A 20,054-nucleotide genomic window follows, 5' to 3' on the forward strand; every position below is an offset into this window, starting at 1 on the left:
ATGATCCTATTAAGACTTGACCATTGGGTTGAATCAAACAATCTACTTTCAAATACGCAATTTGGTTTCCGGAAGAGTAAAGGAACAAACGATTGTCTAGCGATGCTTTCATCTGATATTCAACTGGCCTTTGCGCACAAGGAGCAATTGGCTTCAGTCTTTTTGGATATTAAGGGCGCATTTGATTCGGTTTCCATAGACATACTGTCAGACAATTTGCACAGCAGTGGATTACCCGGTATTTTGAATAATTTCTTGTATAATTTGCTGTCAGAAAAAGAAATGACCTTCAATCTAGGTCAACTGACAACTTCTAGAATTAGCTACATGGGCTTACCCCAAGGTTCTTGTTTAAGTCCCTTACTTTATAATTTCTATGTCAAAGATATTGATAACTACTTAGATAATCAATGCACGCTTAGACAGCTTGCAGATGATGCCGTGGTTTCCATGAGAGGTCCACGTGCAGAAATCTTGCAAAGACCATTGCAAAATTCCCTAAATAATCTGTCTCTTTGGGCAAGAAATTTAGGGGTCGAGTTTTCACCGCAAAAAACTGAATTGGTAGTGTTGTATACAAGGAAGCGGTTTCCAGCCCAACTGCGTTTAAATCTTTTGGGCAGAGACTGTTGAGTACGCCCCTGGCGCAGATGCGCACCTTCCCATCCAAGACACCTTGCCTACACAAACATCAACGCACCCAGGTATAGTACGCACCTTCTCTCCAGAGACGTTGGGCAAACGTCACGGATAAACAATTGATAGTAGGCAAACGCCAAAAAACATAAAACAACAATTTAACGTGCGGCATCAATGAGTTTGCGGTCTAAATTTAGTTAGTTTTTTCCATTGAAAGTTCAAGTCATTAAATTAAATTACTAGTGTAAAATCAGCTAGGTATAATTCTATTTCTAAAATTCGTTAAAATTATTATTTACAATTAATACCTTTTCCATAGTGTTTGATAAAAACTAGTGAACTTATCATAACCTAAAATCTACTTACATCCTAAACCTACAGTGAAGGTAAAATTTATAATCTAAAATACTAAGTAAATACTTAAATCTAGATTGCTTTAGTACGGTTTATAGGATTCAGTACGGATAAATTGTTTGCTAGATTGCCTGTTACGACGGCCACCGACAAAACGAGACGATCTCGTGCGACCCGTAATTTCGATCGCTTGCAAGTGTAGCACAACGGGACTAAACGTAAGTTACAAAAGAAAATTACTAATGGACTAATATTAAGATGCAAACATGTTCACTAACGTTACATCCTTCCTGAACCTTTTTCCAGGAATATAATAATATAATTAATGAACGTAAATCCCACGTCTTCGGTAGTTCTAATATTATTGTATTGAAAATCTCCCTGCGTAAGTTGGCAAATTCCCAACATCTTATTATATTCGTTTATTGGCGAATAAACACGGTCAAATACGGTCATGTCGAGTCGCGGTCGGTCAAATAAAGGCAGTAACGAAGGTAATGAACGTGGTACAATTAGTGGTGTGCAAGTGGTGGTCACCAACGAAACGGTCGAACCGGAGGCATCATTTCCAGGCCAGTCATGCAGAGTTTGCCGTGGAAAGGACACCGATGAAATGGTGAGGTGTGATCAGTGTCTGAAATGGTTTCATTTTAACTGCGTAGGAGTTAGCCAAGACATTGAGAACAAGCCATGGAAGTGTCTAAACTGTGTTAAGTTGCAACTAGTACCAGATACCCTTTCATCTGCAAGCAACACACTTTCTGTGCTGGGTGGTGCAAGAAAGAAGAAACCAGTGGAAACAGATGGCGATCCTGTTGCAGATCCTCTTCAGCACAACGACTCCAAGAAGAAACATCAGTCTAAGGAGGGCAACGTGAAAGCGAAGTCAATGGTAACTCATGCGTCAAGCCAAGCGTCTAGCAGAGCATCACAAACTCTCGCCAAGCTAAAGCTACAGAAGCTGGAGGAGGAAAGGACCCTGAACGAGAAAAAGTTGGAGCAGGAACAAATCTATCTGGAGGAAAAGTACAAACTACTGGAGGAGATGGCTAGCGAAGCTGGTTCGAACGCGAGTAGCGTGTCGGACGTCGTAAGAAACTGGCTCCCACAAGCGCAATCAAGTCATCACTCACAATCGGAAAATCAACCGTTGGCAGTTCACCCCCTCGATGATTCCCCTAGAACCAATAATGGCAACCATCAACCCAGACCATTCGCCGATGGACAACCGGAACGTGAAGAAGATCGCTTCTCGCTAACAAGGAAACAATTAGCGGCGCGACAGGCTATTTCCAAGGATCTGCCCCAGTTTTCCGGCAACCCTGAGGATTGGCCTCTATTCATCGCGACGTTCAACAACACAACGGCCATGTGTGGCTTCACTAACGACGAGAACATCTTTCGACTGCAGAAAAGCCTGAGAGGACGAGCCTTTGAAGTGGTGAAGAGCCGGTTGGTACACCCTGCCAATGTTCCTGGTGTGTTGAAGACGCTGAAAATGATGTTCGGTCAGCCAGAAGCCATCGTTCAAACGCTCATCGAGAAAATTCACTCCCTGCCGGCCATAAGAGAGGATAGGCTAGAAACTCTAGTGGATTTCGCTGTAAATGTGGAGAACTTCTGCGCGACCGTAGACGCCTGTGGCTTGGAAGAATACCTGTATAACACGACCCTCCTACATCAGCTTGTGAGCAAGCTACCTCCAACAATCAAGCTGAACTGGGCGCAGTACAGGATTTCACTGCCGGGAGTCAACTTAGCATCTTTTAGTTCCTGGATCTATTCCCTCGCGGAGGCCGCTAGCATAGTGACTATTCCAAGCATCACGAGCTCCAAGCCAGTAAGGAATGACAGAAGTGGAACAAAGAAAGGAAGTGGCTTCGTGAATACTCACTCGGAAATCACTGCAGAACCTCCAAGTGGGAAGAATTCCAGTGCTAGTAACGAGTGCCCCGTCTGTAAAGGAGCTTGCAAAGCGATTGACAAGTGCAAGCGCTTTCTTGAATTCTCTCGCGACTCACGTTGGGCTATAGTGCGCGAATATTCACTGTGTCGCCGTTGCCTCTGCCGTCACAATGGAGTGTGTCAGGCCAAACTCTGCGGAAAAAATGGATGTCAGTTCAAGCATCATACTCTCCTGCACAACGACCATTATCAACAATCGTCGCCAGCTACATCAGCGACGTCGCCATCTTCAACAACAGCACCCTCGACGAGTGGCAGTACGGAACATCCCAAAACAGGAACTAGTTCAACAGCGCACGGTTGCCACACGCATCAAACCAAATCAAGCGACATACTGTTCCGTTATATTCCGGTAGTTCTGTACGGAAAACGTGGATCGATCCGAACACACGCATTCCTCGACGACGGCTCCGATCTTACATTGCTGGACGAAGAGTTAGCTGACGAACTAAAGCTGGATGGAGAAGTCAGGTCGCTTTGCCTACACTGGACCGGCGGCACGCAGCGTCAAGAAGTGAAGTCAAGGGTCGTCGAACTGGAAGTAGCCGGTGTACACAGCGGAGCCAAAAGTTTCACCATCAGTGGTGCACGAACAGTAAACGAACTTCTGCTTCCGTACCAGACGATGGACATCGAGGAACTATCATCTTTGTACCCGCATCTGCAAGGGCTTCCGATCGACTCATACCACGGTGTTCGGCCACGGATCCTGATTGGACTTAAGAACCAGCATCTCAGCCTTCCTCTCAAGTGCCGCGAAGGCAATCTAAGCGATCCCATCGCCATTAAGACTCGTTTAGGCTGGACAGTGTGCGGTGGATGCATGGCAGAACCTGCAATCAGCCCGGTGCACTCCGTCTACCACATCGGTTCTTGCGAGGACCAACACAGTTCAGATGAGGATCTACACCAAGTCCTCAAAGATTACTTTGCGCTGGATAGCTTGGGGATTATGAAGCCACAACACGCACCTATCTCCGTCGAGGATCAACGAGCACATTCTCTTCTCAATTCGCTCACGAGGTTCACAGGGGAACGCTACGAAACTGGCCTACTTTGGCGTTACGACACAGTACGTCTACCGGACAGCCGAGAGATGGCTCTACGACGTTTCCAATGTCTAGAAAAGCGTATGCAGAAGAATGAAACACTCACCAAAACGTTGAAGGAGAAAATGGTGGACTATCTGAGCAAAGGCTACATACGGAAACTATCTGATGAAGAGTTGAGCCAATCGTTTCAGCGTGTTTGGTATCTTCCAGTGTTCCCGGTGACAAATCCAAACAAGCCGGGAAAGGTGAGGATCGTGTGGGATGCAGCAGCCAAAGCATTCGGAGTATCACTGAACTCTGTGTTGCTGAAGGGCCCCGATCATCTTTCATCACTATTTACTGTGCTGATCCGCTTCTGCGAGCATCCTGTAGCTCTGACAGGCGACATACGTGAAATGTTCCACCAAGTGTTAATTCGGGATGAAGACCAGCAGAGTTTGCGGTTCTTCTGGAGAGATGAGGATGGACAGATAGCAATATACGTAATGTGCGTCATGACATTCGGTGCTTGCTGCTCTCCTAGCAGCGCCCAGTACGTGATGAACTTGAATGCTGCACGCTTCGATCAGGAATATCCAGCTGCTGTGGAGGTAATTAAGAAGCAGCACTACGTAGACGACATGTTGGTGAGCGTAGACACCGAAGAAGAGGCCATCAAGCTCGCTCAAGATGTAAAGTTCGTACACTCGGAGGGTGGGTTCGAAATCCGTAATTGGACCAGTAATTCTCTGCGCGTCCTAGAAGCCTTACGTGGAAGCAACGCTGAGGAGAAGAACTTGGACCTCTCACCAGAAATGGCAACCGAAAAGGTGCTCGGGATGTGGTGGTGTACATCGGCAGATGTCTTCACCTTCAAAGTCGGTTGGGACCGCTACGATCGCGACCTGTGGGAAGGCCGCCGTCAGCCTACGAAACGGGAGGTTCTACGGGTCCTCATGAGGATATTCGATCCCCTTGGACTCATTGCGCCGTTCCTAATGTTCCTCAAGATCCTGCTACAGGAAATCTGGCGAAGCGGCATCCAGTGGGATGACAAGATCGACGGCAATGCCTTCGCCAAATGGTGCAATTGGCTGCAAGTCCTGCCCCAAGTTGAACAAGTCCGAGTAGCACGATGTTTCCGCTCTCATCTTCTTCCCGGATACCATGATGTTCAACTGCACACGTTTGTAGATGCGAGTGAGAACGGTATGGCTGCCGCATGCTTCCTGCGCTTCGATCAGGCTGGAACTGTCCGATGCTGCTTAATTGCCGCCAAAACAAGAGTTGCCCCCTTGCGATATCATTCGATTCCACGGCTCGAGCTCATGGCAGCAGTTATTGGTACAAGGCTCTCCCAAACGGTCCTCAGCTCCCTGTCCTTCAACGTGAGCAAGCGATTCTATCACTCGGATTCCAGGGATGTGATTTGCTGGCTGTATTCGGACCATCGTCGCTACACACCATTCGTTGCCTGTCGAGTCGGTGAGATCTTGGAGTCAACAGAACCGAACCAATGGCGTTGGGTTCCAACCAAGTTAAACGTCGCAGATGATGGCACGAAATGGGAGAAATTCCCGGACATGACTCCAGAATCCAGGTGGTTCATCGGGCCAGATTTCCTGCGGGAACCGGAAGAAGCATGGCCATGTCAAATAGCGAAAGGAAGCAAGACAGACACTGAACTTCGTCCCTGTCTGCTAACCCATTTCACCGTGCCAGATCCACCGATCAACGTTTCCAGCTGGAAGCGGATGGTCAAAGTAGCTGCCTTTGTGCATCGTTTTGCGGCAAATTGTCGCCTAAAGAAGCAAAAGAAACCTGTTCATTGTGGTCCACCTTCCGCAGAGGAACTGCAGATCGCCGAGCGCTACGTGATACGCCAAGCCCAACGAGAAGCCTACCCGGACGAAGCAGCTATTCTGAAATCGGTGAACGGATCGCCGAAGCCCATTCCCAAGACCAGCCCGTTGTTTAAACTGACACCCTGGCTGGACGACCACGGACTGATGAGGATGCGGGGAAGAATTAGTGCCTGTACGCTAGCCACCGAAGATGCTAAAAACCCGATTATCCTCCCACGTGACCACCACACTACCAATCTTATTATTGCACACTATCACACTAAGTACCACCACCAAAACCATGAGACCGCTATAAATGAGCTCCGACAGAGGTATTGTATACCTCGACTACGAGCGACCTACGCAAAAGTACGCTACAACTGCCAACACTGCAAAAATCATCGCGCAACCCCACAGCCTCCAATAATGGCCGATCTTCCTCTAGAGCGACTTGATGCCTTTGCTCGACCCTTCACCCATATTGGCGTTGACTATTTTGGACCAATCGAAGTCGTCGTAGGTCGTCGAGTGGAGAAACGGTGGGGAATGTTGGTCACATGCCTGACCACTCGTGCGATCCACATCGAAGTAGTACACACTTTGAGTACCGCCTCCTGCATCATGGGCCTCCGAAACTTTGCAGCACGCCGCGGAATGCCCAAGACGATCTATAGTGATCACGGTACCTGCTTCATTGGCGCGAACCGCGAATTGGGAGAGGCAGCAACGGCGATCAACCAGGACGAGGTGATGAAGGAGTTCAGCGGTACCGAGACCACCTGGAAGTTCATTCCCCCAGCGTCGCCGCACATGGGCGGCAGTTGGGAACGCCTTATCGGTATAGTGAAGCGGAACCTCATGGAAATCCGCCCCTTGCACAAGCCTAACGACGAAGTGCTACGAAACCTTCTAACCGAGATCGAATGCACTGTTAATTCTCGGCCGCTTACACATGTTCCGGTTGATGATGAATCTGCACCTGCTCTCACCCCGAATCACTTCCTCCTGGGGTCATCCGACGGAACGAAACCGATATGTACCCTCGATGACAGCGGAACAGCACTACGGCGGACCTGGCGAATGTCTCAGCAGCTAGCCAACCAGTTTTGGAAACGTTGGCTAAGTGACTACTTGCCGGAGATCACTCGACGAACGAGATGGTATGCGAACACGAAGCCGATAGCGATTGGCGATGTGGTGATCATCGTTGATCCGAAGCTGCCCCGGAACTGCTGGCCTAAAGGCAAGGTCATCGGAACTTACATCAACAAGAACGACAATCAGATCAGGGCGGCAACCGTAAGAACTGCGAACGGTGTGTTCGAGCGCCCTGTGGCCAAGCTGGCTATATTGGATGTACGGCGCGACGGACTGTAAGCCGATCAGAGGATCGGCGTACCCGGGAGGAGTGTTGAGTACGCCCCTGGCGCAGATGCGCACCTTCCCATCCAAGACACCTTGCCTACACAAACATCAACGCACCCAGGTATAGTACGCACCTTCTCTCCAGAGACGTTGGGCAAACGTCACGGATAAACAATTGATAGTAGGCAAACGCCAAAAAACATAAAACAACAATTTAACGTGCGGCATCAATGAGTTTGCGGTCTAAATTTAGTTAGTTTTTTCCATTGAAAGTTCAAGTCATTAAATTAAATTACTAGTGTAAAATCAGCTAGGTATAATTCTATTTCTAAAATTCGTTAAAATTATTATTTACAATTAATACCTTTTCCATAGTGTTTGATAAAAACTAGTGAACTTATCATAACCTAAAATCTACTTACATCCTAAACCTACAGTGAAGGTAAAATTTATAATCTAAAATACTAAGTAAATACTTAAATCTAGATTGCTTTAGTACGGTTTATAGGATTCAGTACGGATAAATTGTTTGCTAGATTGCCTGTTACGACGGCCACCGACAAAACGAGACGATCTCGTGCGACCCGTAATTTCGATCGCTTGCAAGTGTAGCACAACGGGACTAAACGTAAGTTACAAAAGAAAATTACTAATGGACTAATATTAAGATGCAAACATGTTCACTAACGTTACATCCTTCCTGAACCTTTTTCCAGGAATATAATAATATAATTAATGAACGTAAATCCCACGTCTTCGGTAGTTCTAATATTATTGTATTGAAAATCTCCCTGCGTAAGTTGGCAAATTCCCAACAGAGACATTACCCAATCTTTAACCTTCAAATACCTTGGAGTCTGGTTTGATTCAAAATGCACTTGGGGTACCCACATTACGTATTTGAAACAAAAGTGTCAACAAAGGATCAACTTTCTACGATCAATTTCCGGGACATGGTGGGGTGCTCACCCGGAAGACCTCATTAAACTATATAAAACGACTATTCTTTCAGTTCTTGAGTATGGCTCTTTTTGCTTCCTCTCGGTAAGAAAAAGCCACTAATCAAATTGGAACGTATTCAATATCGTTGTTTACGTATTGCCCTTGGCTGTATGCATTCAACACACAATATGAGCCTAGAGGTCCTAGCGGGCGTAAAACCCCTGCAGAACCGTTTCTGGGAGCTCTCATTAAGAATATTGATTAAATGTAGTGTCAGTAACAACCTTGTGATTGAAAACTTCGAATAAATGCTCGAATTGAGCATCCAGTCTAGATTCGTGCGAATCTATCTTAATTATATGTCATCGGATATTAGCCTTCCTTGCTATAACCCCTCTCGTGTATGCTTTACTAACTACAGTTCCCCCATTGACTATGATCTCTCCATGAAACAGGCTATTCAAGGAGTTCCAGATCAACTTCGACCTATCTCAATTCCCCGCATTTTTGCTGAGAAGTACCAACAAGTCAACTGCAATAGAAGATTTTTTACTGATGGATCACGCATTGATGGATCCACTGGCTTGGGCGTCTTCAATGAATACTCAACCGCCTTTCGGAAACTTCAGGAACCTTGTTCCGTTTATGTTACTGAGCTAGCAGCAATCAACTGCGCATTGGGGATGATTTCCGACATGCCCACAGACTATTCCTTCATCTTCTCGGATAGTCTCAGTTCGATTGAGGCTATTCGGTCGATGAAACAAGGTAGGCACTCATCTTATTTCCTTTCAAAGGTAAGGGAGCAGATGAGTTTGCTGGTCGAAAGATCATATATAATTACCTTTGTATGGGTCCCCTCACATTGCTCAATCCCAGGCAGACTCTCTCGCAAAGGTGGGCGCACAACAAGGCGAGATTTATGATAGAAGAATTTCACATGATGAATTTTTCCCATTAGTACGTCAGAGTTCTCTTTTAAGTTGGCAAAACGATTGGACAAATAATTCTCTTGGGCGGTGGTTACATTCCATTATTCCAAATGTTTCTTCGAGAGCGTGGTTCAAAGGGCTGGATGTAAGTCGGGGATTCATTCGAGTGATGTCAAGACTTATGTCCAACCACTACTCGCTAGACGCACATCTCTATAGAATAAACCTCGTTGACAGCAATATATGTAGGTGCAGAACCGGTTATGATGACATCGATCACGCAGTTTGGTATTGCCCGGGTAATGACGCCTCCAGAGCACAACTATTGGATACCCTAGTGGCCCGAGGTAGACAACCCTTCCGTGAAGTAAGAGATGTATTGGGAACACGTGATCTTCCCTACATGCAAGCGATCTACGAATTCCTTTGTTTGTCTGATGTTAGAGTTTGATGTAACAACCCCGCCATTGCGTCCCAGTCTTATTATCCTCCTGTTCCTGTGCTACTTACCCCTGCCAAGTCAGGATTTGGTTAACCGTCCGAGAGTAGTATCTGAAGGAGGCTTCAGAAACCAGTTTCCTACCTAGATCCTTCCAATTGAAATTGTTACCCATTAACCTCGAGCCCGCCACGAGTAATTGGTACCCAATACTAACTAACTTAGAAATACTGCTATTTAAAATGTAAATCAAACATTACTGATTTTGGCTCCGCAAAGTGTCACACACGACTGAGCCTAATAAATAAACGAACTAGTTAAAAAAAAGTGAATATTGTACCAAAAACCGCAAATCCGCCAAATTGCCCAGAGATACGTCCAATCGAAAGATATTTTGCTCTGATGAAGCGGAAGCTTTCTGGAAAGAAACAAGGAATCAAAGATATCAAACACTTCCAACAAATTTTGACAAATAGGAGTCTGTACAAACCCTAATGGACTGTGTTAAGCGCAAAATTCGAAAATTTTATGCAAATACCGAATAACTATGTTTGGATTTCGTGAATTTTTAAATCATATCCCATGAATCTGAAATAAACAACTACAATTGAAATATAAATGCGAAATTTGTATTTTACTTAAGTTTAGATGTGTCCGGGTTATTGTGGATACAGACCTTAGATCAAAATTTCAGTCGCATTCTGTTTATGTAAAGAAACATTGGCCCTTTGCAGCACTGGATGTAAAATATAAAACTTCCAAGGAATTGTGATATCCAATCAAACATCTTATTACCTCTAGTTAGTTCAGTACACTATACATTTATATTCACTACACGAATTAAACAATCTTGTGTGCAAATCACACTTAGCTACATAAATCTCTGCCATGAAACGGTCCGTTAGGTTCGATAATAGGTCTAATATAATAGATTATCTCTCTTTTTTTTTTACATAATATGACAAAATGTTGTGATAATCAAAACAGTCAATGAAAATTCAAATTCGTTAAAAAAATGTTTAAAAATATCTTTCTTCTAGAAGAATTGGTGCGTGAATAGATGGATTAATAGATTTTCCACTACATGGTACACGCAAAATCTCCAATAATGACTACAAAAGTTTCAATATCGACTACAAACGTATACATTTTCGTGGGAAACTGAGGCTACCCATTAAATGAGTTAAAAAGTTACCCATTCATGTGTATTTGTTGCTCATAAATGAATACTTACTACTCATTTTTATAGTTGTAATTACTCATAAGTCCTAACGGGAAATGCTTACTTTGTAGTCGTTATTGGGTATTTTGCGGTTGCCGTGTACAAGATGTACCAGTTGGTGTGTGTTACTTTTCTGTGTGGCATAATCACCTAACCTGAATCGAGAAACACTTACTAGTTAAATTACAACATCGCTGAGCAACTATCACAAATTGTAGACTATTGTTTGATGCATTTTTCCCTCTATTTTATTTTGCTTGATTATTATAACACAAAATATGTATTCTTTTTACGTTTCTACGTAGGTACACCGAAAGAACCAAACGTATTGTATGCAGGGAGGGGAAAGATGGATTAACGAAAATGAACGATCTTACCCACAACACGCGTCGAACTGTTCGATCAATCGTTGGTAGTGAGTCGATTGTTGACTCACCAGTTCGAGGGGGACTTTTCCTTTGCAGTCACGGACCGTCGCAAGGCTGGGACTGTGCTGGAGCAAGCTTCGACACACCTCGGGATAGCACTTTTCGGCTGCCCTGTGGAGAGCAGTTTTTCCATCACTGTCCTGAACGAACGGATCCGTTTTTCGAGTTAGCAGGAGGTTGACAATTTCTAGGTGACCTAAAATGGAGACTGACATTGGTAGGATATGCAAAACTGGGTAATTGAACCGAGAGAACTTACCCATCATGGCGGCCCTGTGCAGTGCGGTCACTCCTCCGTGAGTTTGTTCGTCAACGCCAATGCCGGCATCCAGCAGTATCCGACAGATCGACAGATGGCCGCTGCGGGCTGCGTAGTGAAGGGCCGTATAGCCAGAATTATCCCTGTCGTGAAGGTGTCCCTTAGCGATCAACGATCGAAGCTTGTGTTCTTCGTTGTCAATTGCTGTAATGGGGAGAACAGTGAACTTGTATTACTTATGCGAAATTTGCAAGAAATCCTATGTCGATAATACCGGCAGTCCAAATGCCCCGCTCAAACTCCAGCTCGTCCAACGATTGCGACGCGGTGACCGTTTTACTACAGTTGCATTGATGTTGATCGCCGTGCTGCTGGTCGTGGTGCGGATGGTTCGATGGCATCCCGTTTTCGTGCTTTGACTCCGTTCGTCGTGGGCTTTCGAGCACGTACATATAGTAGGAATGAAGGATTGGATGGAAAATAGCAACAAGTACGATTAGGCGCGTGGTGAGGGCGAAACTGGATGCGAAAGGTTCACACTACACACTACACTCAGATGCACAACGTGTTACACAAGGCTACTTTTGTACAGAGAGATGGACTGTTATTGCGCGGGAGGCTCGTGGCCTTAACTTAGCTATGCCTAAATAGTGGTTTATGTAACAAGTTTTTGCGTGTTTCAAATAAAATTTTAGCTACAACAGGATCATTCATCTACAGCTCACGCTGCAGCGTCCACACGACTTCCGCATCGCCGGTGCTCGATACAACTTTGTACCCCAGCTGGGCCAGCGAGTTGATGATCAGCGAGGGGGCTACCTTGATGACCACCCCATTGTCGACGGGAATCGAGCTTATTTGGAAGCGTTTCGAGAGGGCCTGCACCTCGTCCGCCGAACAGCCAAATATGGAACTGTCACGGGCGTACAATGATCCCCTTACGAACACGTACGCATAGGTTCCCTCCGTCGGTAGGATCGGTATCGGCACCGTTACCAGGTTGTTCGTGAGCGAATGCTGATTCGTGGTCGAATTTGGCGATTCCATTTTTTTTGCGCAACAAAAAATGCTTGTTTTAAATGTACACAAACGTAACAGTTACTTTTTAGGGCGAAATTATGGTCACAAATAAAAAACTTTTGCAGATTGAAATAATAGCACTTGTCCGGCGCTGGGTTCAGCCGCTTTTCAAAACCTACTCCGGAACGTCAATCTTATTGCTTGGTGGATAGTTATTCACCTCACGGCCGCAGTTGGCCAGGTTATCCCGTTCGACGATGGCGGACGATGTTTCACTTACGAATGGTTCCGGATCGTGGAACTCCTTACGCATAGTCCACATATACTCGTTGTAGTCCTGCTTGACCGCCGTCGATGAGGAAGCGACAACGCGGTAACCAAGTACCTGGAAAGAAGGAAGATGAAAATTCGGGGTTCATTGGAGGTTGAGATGGCAGATTAACTTTAATGCAATATGTTTGGAACGACTTTCTTCGATTCAACAATGGTTTACTGAACAAGTTGGGACCGCGAAATGCACTACTTGGGCTCTGAAATACACCAAGTCAAGAACAAATTTTCATTATGTCGAAAGTAACATTTGCACCGATCCGAGAAAAATAAAGTTTTGTTTTGATGACCGAAAAGTTATTCCTATTTCCAATTAAACTCATATAATCTCATAGTGATAGCAATGTTTAACATATTCAGCAGGGTTTTAATCATACAAAGCAGATCGCTAGCTTTCATGCTAAAAAATACTGGTTACGTGGCCTCCTAATTTTGACAGTTCGGGTAAGATGGGATGTAAGATTTCTGGTGAGAGTGTCACATTCGATAAAAAAAAAACACTCATTGTGAAGTACATATATCACTACATGCATCTGCCGCAACGAATGCCTATCTCTATCTGCATTGATCGATTCTCTTAATCGACTTTCTCTTCCGTTAATAACTAAGCTGCAAAACCTTCCCTTTTGTATTTGACGTTTTGGACGCTAGATGAAAACCTCCTTTATCAAACAATATGGTAAAATAAGCGCGAAATGTTTGCATATCAGTGGTTGTAAAATGAGAAAGCCGATGAATTAAAACCGATCAAAGCAGATAGGACCATTTGAAATGTTCATCGAAATGACCACGTTGTTAAGGAGGCAGCCTACTTCCAGGAGAGAGTTGAAGATAAAGTAATGGATTTCTTCGAAAGTATGTTCCTTAAAAAATAATTGAAAATGAGCGAGTGCAATGGCAAACGGAACATCAAAAATAAAAATGTACACAAACCATATAGGGGTAGACGGGGGAGCAAGATGGTCAGCCTAAGGTTGAGCTTAAGTTTTGGCATTAATACAACTATTGTTTTGTTCAATATTGCTGCAGGGTTGTTGTTTGATATTCCCCCTAATTCTGCGAGTCACATGACTCTCTGTCACCGGTGAGGTGACAATTGTCACCTCGTGTGAGGTGACTCTCCGTGCAAATCAAATGGAGAGTCAACTCACACGAGGTGACTATTGTCACCTCACCGGTGAGAGAGAGTCACGTGACTCGCAGAATAGGGGGGATTATGTCTAGCTTTCTTATGGTAACTTTAGTTCCAAAACGTAAACAAAACATTGAAAAACATAACATAACAAAAACGACTTTTTTTGTTGAGTAAAATAACCCCGGGGCAAGAAGAGCACGTTATATATAGTTATAGAAGGCTTTTTTTATTTAATTGTAGATTTTATTTTAACTGAACATAGGTATTTTACAAAACACAGCAGACATTTTTCTTTAATAAAAAAATAATAATAGTGTTGTTAACGAGCAGCGAAAGTAGGTATTTATTATGGAAATCAAATCTGAATCCAACTTAGCAAATATTCAACATGAAGGACATTTTCCTTCTTCGCAAAGGTGATACCACTTATTGCAATTCGTACATTTATTCCAGTTTTCACCATCACTGGACATACTGAAATTGAGACCACATTTGTCGCACAGCGTATCGTGGAATTCAGGTTCAGTTTTTGGTCTCTTCGGTTCGGTTTTTGGTTTAGATGATTTTTGTTTGATTTTGTTGAGTTCCTTGATATCTCTGGCAGCTTGTGACGACTTCAATGTGCTCCGAAAGGAAGAAGAGGTGATTTTAGCTGCTTTTTCCTTTCTACTCTTCTTATTTTTACAGTTCCTTGATATCATTTTTGGAAGTGGCTTGATAATTGCAGGTGAAACTTGAAATGTACAGTTCTTGTTAATTGGCTCTGATGCAGTTACAGGCTTAGATTGCTCGTTTACAGTTGTCAATGGCTGTCGTGAAGAATTGGCGTGTTGGCTATTTGGCTCTGTTTCTTTACTGACCAAGCAGTCCATCCGCAACAATTTTCGGTTTTTTCTAGTTGTTTCATTTCTTCCGGCTCAAAGTCAAAGAACAGTTGTTCGTCGTGAAGCATATTGATGGTGATTGCGGGCATTGGAATATCGGATACATCGGATGCCGCAAAATCATCATTAGTGAAAATAAATCGATTCAGAGGTACTATTTCGGCCTTCCTAAAACCATTCATAGCGATTTCAGGTGTCAATAAATATAGAAACGCTTTACCAAGAAGACTACTTACATCGTTTATGGTCACTGCCTTTCCAGGATTTCCCTTTAGAAAAACCTCAATGGCCTTAGAAAAATGAGTTTTCAATGAGCCCATATAGCAAATATCGAGAGGCTGTAGCTTAACATGAGAGCAGTGCCCATCCAGTAGCAGTAGAACTGGGCATTCAGGTGTTGGTCGAGTGTGCAGCAGAAAATGATCAAACCACTTACAAAAATCATTTGTGGTCATCCATCCTGTTGCATTGCAGCTAAAAATGGTTCCGGTTGGTGCTCCTTTCTTCAATTGTTCTGTCATTCACATCCTTGGAAATATCAACATCGCAGGGACAAAGTCACCTCTTTTTGATGATGTGATGCTACCAACTTGCCGTTTCCCTCGAAGAGCGATAATTTTGCTTCTCTTCTTTTGAAGCTGTAATTTAGTTTGTCATGTTAGTCATGTATGTAAAAAGGAACCATGAATTCAAATGATAATAATGCTTACTGTTAGGACAGAGGTCTCATCAACATTGTATATTCGATTTTCCTTAAACTTCCCGGTACTGAGTGTTTCCTCCAAAATATCATAAAACTGGTGGACGGCCACTCGATTGAAACCCTGAGCTCGGGCAATCGATGTAGCTTTAGGTGTTCGCAACGAAAGCTCTTTGTGCCTCTTCCGGAAGCCACTTTACCAATCCGGTCCGGCTAGTTCGGTTTGTTTATTAAACGGATGCTGTATATGATTCCGCTCCGCCAGCTGGAATGCCAGGCTACGAAGCTCGATAGATGTTACTCCGTAGAACGTTTTCTCCAGTTGTAGAACATGATAAACCAGCTCATCTTCCTGTTCCTTGGTGAATACTGTGTCATACCGTCCATCCTTTTGCGTTCCAGTCGTCTTCAGGTAGCGTGCAAGAGTTTGGCGCGGGATACCGTGGTTAACGGCCGATCTGTTTACCGAACATCCTAATGCCCTCACTTCCTCAATTGCCGCCCGAAGATTGACACAATTCCACCGTTTCCGTCCCAAAATACGTTTATAACCATCTCAAAACGTGAAAGAATTCCGAAATCAAAACATTGCGCTTTGACGTTTGTTTTCTTAGAGGTTATGAATTGAAACGTACGCTGGCAGTCTTGCCCCGCAAAATTGAGCTCATTTCGCCCTATCTGATAGGATTTACTTTTATGCTTTAAATTTAACTATACGTTTAGTGAAAAGTATTTTTTTGTAACTACACTCTATGAGGATAAACTGTTTCTTGAAAAAAATATGTCAGTGAGTTGACAAAACAAGTTTGCTCTTACGGGGATATGAGATATTAAAAAAAATTCATCTACTTTCAGCGCCAGTTTTTGTCATGATATTTTGGTTGATATTTATGATATTTTGTTTCGAAAAGATTGCTAGTGCTCAATTGAACTCTTATTTATCATTAAACGTGTTTTTTTAAAAGCATTTTCATAATGGTTTCCATTAAGTGGTGCTCATCTTGCCCCGGGTGGCGATCTTGCCTCGTCTACCCCTAGGTTGAATATGGCCAAACCAACGGTATTAGTCAGGGTGTCTACTAACTGCAAAAACCTGGAAAACCGGGAATTCTCAGGAAATTTTATTTTTTCCTAAAAACCTGGAAATCTCAGAGAATTTAATAAATTTCTTACGAAGAATATACACAGCATTTTTTACAAGCATTTATTTTTCTCGTTATTTTCATTCACACTTTGAACTTTATAGATGCACAGTGGATTAATCTTCAGTAACAAATAAATTTAAAAACAAAAACAGAGACTTGAAATGTTTTTTTTTTTGGTTTTGGAACATGCATATTTCTAAGAAATTTGATACTATGATACTTCAAGAAATTTTCAAGAATCTGGAGTCAAATTCCATGCACAGCCTTCAATTGTGGAATTTTACTATAATTTCCAAGGACCTCATTCCAAGGGAGTTCTGGGGAGAAAAAAAAATTGGACAAAAACATCAAGTGCAATCTGCTTTCAAGGTAGTTCTGAGGAATTTTAGATTTCAATTGAAGCCTGATAGTTTTGAGTAGAGTTTCAAGAAACCCTGAATTGAATTAAAAGTAAATTTCAATGAAAACACTTAGGAATTTTTGAGCAGCACAACTCCAGAGGAAAATTCCAAGGGCATTCTGAGCATAATTTCATAGATTGTGAGAGAAAACGTGTGCGGAGCATAAATCCTTGGATTTTTTTAAAAATACTAAAAGAGGATTACAATTAAATCTGAAAATAACTCTTCAAAGGAATTCGGAAACTCAATTCAGGAGAGTTTGCCAAACAAATTTTGAGATGAAATCTAAGGAATTTGTGAGGAGAAATACCAATTCTTAGGAGCCTTTCAATGTGAGTAGAATTTCAAGTGCAGTGCGATTGAAAAGGAAATCCGAAATGAATAAAATTCCAAGGAAAACTAAAAGAAAATTGAATTCGGAGGATAACTTCATCAAAATTTTGAGGAATATTTCAATGGAAATCTCCATTGAATATGGAATGGACTATTCCGAGGTTTTCAGAACTACTTAAAAGTTCCCAATTTTTTTCTGAAGTTAATGAAACTGGCTTGAAGTTCTTTGTAGTTTGAGAAACTAGCCTGAGACTCCCTGAACTTTTGAGGAGTTCCTAAAGTTTCCTAATTTTCTTAATCTAAATGCTTAACAATTTGCTGAAGTTATCTAAGCTTCTTTAAAATTTATGTGACTTCTCTAATGTTAACGGAACTGCTCTGAGGTTCTCTGTTCTTTTCCGAAATTCTCAAAACTTCTCTAAAGTTTTTGCATTTCTCATGAAGCTTGTTATACTGCGCTGAATTTAATTGAACTGTCCTATAAATTTTTAAGCTTCAGTGAACTTCTGAACTTATGCGAAGACTTCAATTAACTTCTTAACGTTAACCTGAGAACTGCTTTAAATTTCCTACAAATTTTCTGAAAATAATGAAACTAAAGTTCATGAAACTTCCGTTAAATTATCAACACTAAGTTACAACTTTTTCAATAGTCTAGTTCTTCCTGGTGTTATTAAAATTGCCTCTAGACTGCCCTGAATTTATCAGAATATTTTAAGAACCCGCAACTTTACTGAAATTATGTGCAAGGACTTGGACGGTAACCTTCTCACGAACGAGTGTGAGGTGATTGAGAGGAGGAAGCAGTACTATGACGAGCACATCAACGGTGATGCAGCAGAAAACCTAGGTTGCACGGCAACAGACCTTGGAGGTCACGCAGAAGACGACAGGCTACCGGCCCCTGATCTTCAAGAAGTTGAGGAGGAGATCGGTCGGCTGAAGAACAACAAAGCAACTGGTGTAGATCAACTACCAAGTGAGCTATTAAAATACGGTGGTGAACCACTGGCTAGAGCGGTGCCCTGGGTAATTGCCAAGATTTGGGAGGAGGAGATATTACCGGAGGAGTGGATGGAAGGTGTCGTATGCCCAATCTACAAAAAGGGCGACAAGTTAGATTGTTGCAACTACCGCGCGATCACACTGCTGAGCGCCGCCTACAAGGTACTCTCCCAAATTCTATGCCGCTACCTGTCACCATTTGCAAGAGAGTTCGTGGGGCAATACCAGGCGGGATTCATGGGTGCCCGCGCTACCACGGACCAAATTTTCACGATTCGGCAGGTTCTGCAGAAATGCCGCGAATACAACTTGCCCACAAATCATTTGTTAATCGATTTCAAATTCACATACGACACAATCGATCGAGATCAGCTATGGCAGATTATGCACGAGTACGGATTTCCAGATAAACTGACGTGATTGGTCAAGGCGACGATGGATCGAGTGATGTGTGTTGTTCGAGTATCGGGGACATTCTCGAGTCCCTTTGAATCTCGAAGGGGGTTACGGCAAAGTGATGGACTTTCGTGTCTGCTATTCAACATCGCATTAGAAGGTGTGATCAGAAGAGCTGAGATAGACACGTGTGACACGATCTTCAGGAAGTCCATCCAGCTTCTTGGCTTCGCCGATGACATTGAAATTATGGCACGGAACTTTGAGACGATGGCGGAAACGTACATCAGACTGAAGGCTGAAGCTAGCCGGATTGGACTTGCCATCAACGCATCAAAGAAAATGAAAGGAAGAGGTTCTAGGGAAGACAATGTTAGCCTCCCACCCGAGTTCAGATTGACGGTGACGAATTCGAGGTGGTCAATGAGTTCGTGTATTTGGGCTCGCTGGTGATCGCCGAAAATGATACCAGCAGAGAAATTCAAAAACGCATTATGGCAGGGAATCGTGCCTACTTTGGACTCCGGAGGACGCTCCGTTCGAATAAAATTCGACGCCGCACGAAGTTGACTGTCTACAAGACGCTGATTAGAACGGTGGTCCGCTACGGCCACGAGACCAGGACTATGCTCACGCCCTTGGTGTTTTCGAACGGAAGGTGTTGCGTACCATCTACGGTGGAGTTCAGATGGATGACGGAACGTGGAGGAGGCAAATGAACCACGAATTGCACCAGCTGCTGGGAGAACCATCCATCGTCCACATTGCAAAAATTGGGCGACTACGCGGGGCTGGGCACGTCGTAAGAATGCCGCACGACGACCCAGTGAAAATGGTTCTAGAAAGCGACCCAGCAGAAACAAGAAGAAGAGGCGCTTAAGTTAATGGGATTATGTATTCTGAAGCTAACTGATCGTCCTCGAAGTACTCACATTTGTTTTAATTCATAGAACTCCGTTAATATTCTGTAATCAACTTAGCAAAATTTTCGCATTTTTTAAAGTTCTTGAAATCTCCATCTCCACCCTTAAAATACGTTTTCCGGATGTTCATGTAATTTTTATAACGTCCCATAAATTCCGTAGCTTTGCTGAAATATCTGGACGTTTGCACAATTTCCATGAAATTATTTGAACTAAATAGCTTGTCTTCATTATCTTTAATAGATCGAGCATTCCAATTTAAAGATTTAAAATCCATTACTGTTTTTCAAATGACGATATTGTTTGCAAATTTGACTGAAGTTTGAATAACATCAAACATGGAGTTAGTTTTTAGTTTATCA

At 43.3% G+C, this 20,054-nt stretch overlaps 4 protein-coding genes across 5 annotated transcripts in view; 1 reads left to right on the plus strand and 3 right to left on the minus strand.

Moving 5' to 3' along the window:
* The first annotated feature begins 1,447 nt into the window (after nt 1-1,447).
* On the plus strand, nt 1,448-7,210 carry LOC135697938 (uncharacterized). The gene has a single exon (XM_065217797.1). It carries the CDS (start codon nt 1,448-1,450, stop codon nt 7,208-7,210), a length of 5,763 nt encoding a protein of 1,920 aa, XP_065073869.1.
* Nucleotides 7,211-10,321: 3,111 nt separating this feature from the next.
* LOC135697967 (ankyrin repeat domain-containing protein 39) lies at nt 10,322-12,803 on the minus strand. Of its 2 annotated transcripts, XM_065217850.1 has the most exons (4): nt 12,661-12,803; nt 11,695-11,855; nt 11,421-11,624; nt 10,322-11,357 (listed from the first exon to the last, which is right to left on the minus strand). In XM_065217850.1, exons 2-4 carry the CDS (start codon nt 11,819-11,821, stop codon nt 11,107-11,109), a joined length of 582 nt encoding a protein of 193 aa, XP_065073922.1. In that variant the 5' UTR covers nt 11,822-11,855; nt 12,661-12,803; the 3' UTR covers nt 10,322-11,106. The 2 variants fall into 2 exon arrangements, with proteins under 2 accessions (XP_065073922.1, XP_065073921.1); XM_065217849.1 differs by lacking the exon at nt 12,661-12,803 and having other exon boundaries at nt 11,695-11,884.
* LOC135697972 (uncharacterized) lies at nt 12,133-12,473 on the minus strand. Its single transcript, XM_065217855.1, has one exon. The coding sequence runs from the start codon at nt 12,465-12,467 to the stop codon at nt 12,135-12,137; it is 333 nt and encodes a 110-aa protein (XP_065073927.1). The 5' UTR covers nt 12,468-12,473; the 3' UTR covers nt 12,133-12,134.
* The window catches only part of LOC135697970 (uncharacterized), a 38,338-nt gene continuing 30,897 nt past the window's right edge, over nt 12,614-20,054 (minus strand). The window contains exon 4 of the mRNA XM_065217852.1: nt 12,614-12,825. Within this exon, the coding sequence (XP_065073924.1) occupies nt 12,616-12,825 (210 nt within the window). The 3' untranslated portion in view covers nt 12,614-12,615. The remainder of the gene's footprint in view (nt 12,826-20,054) is intronic.

The sequence above is a fragment of the Ochlerotatus camptorhynchus genome, unplaced genomic scaffold, assembly GCF_037179485.1.
Source record: "Ochlerotatus camptorhynchus isolate MF236.1 unplaced genomic scaffold, CSIRO-AGI_Acam_v1.1 ptg000080l, whole genome shotgun sequence".
NCBI classification, from domain to species: Eukaryota; Metazoa; Arthropoda; class Insecta; order Diptera; family Culicidae; genus Ochlerotatus; species Ochlerotatus camptorhynchus.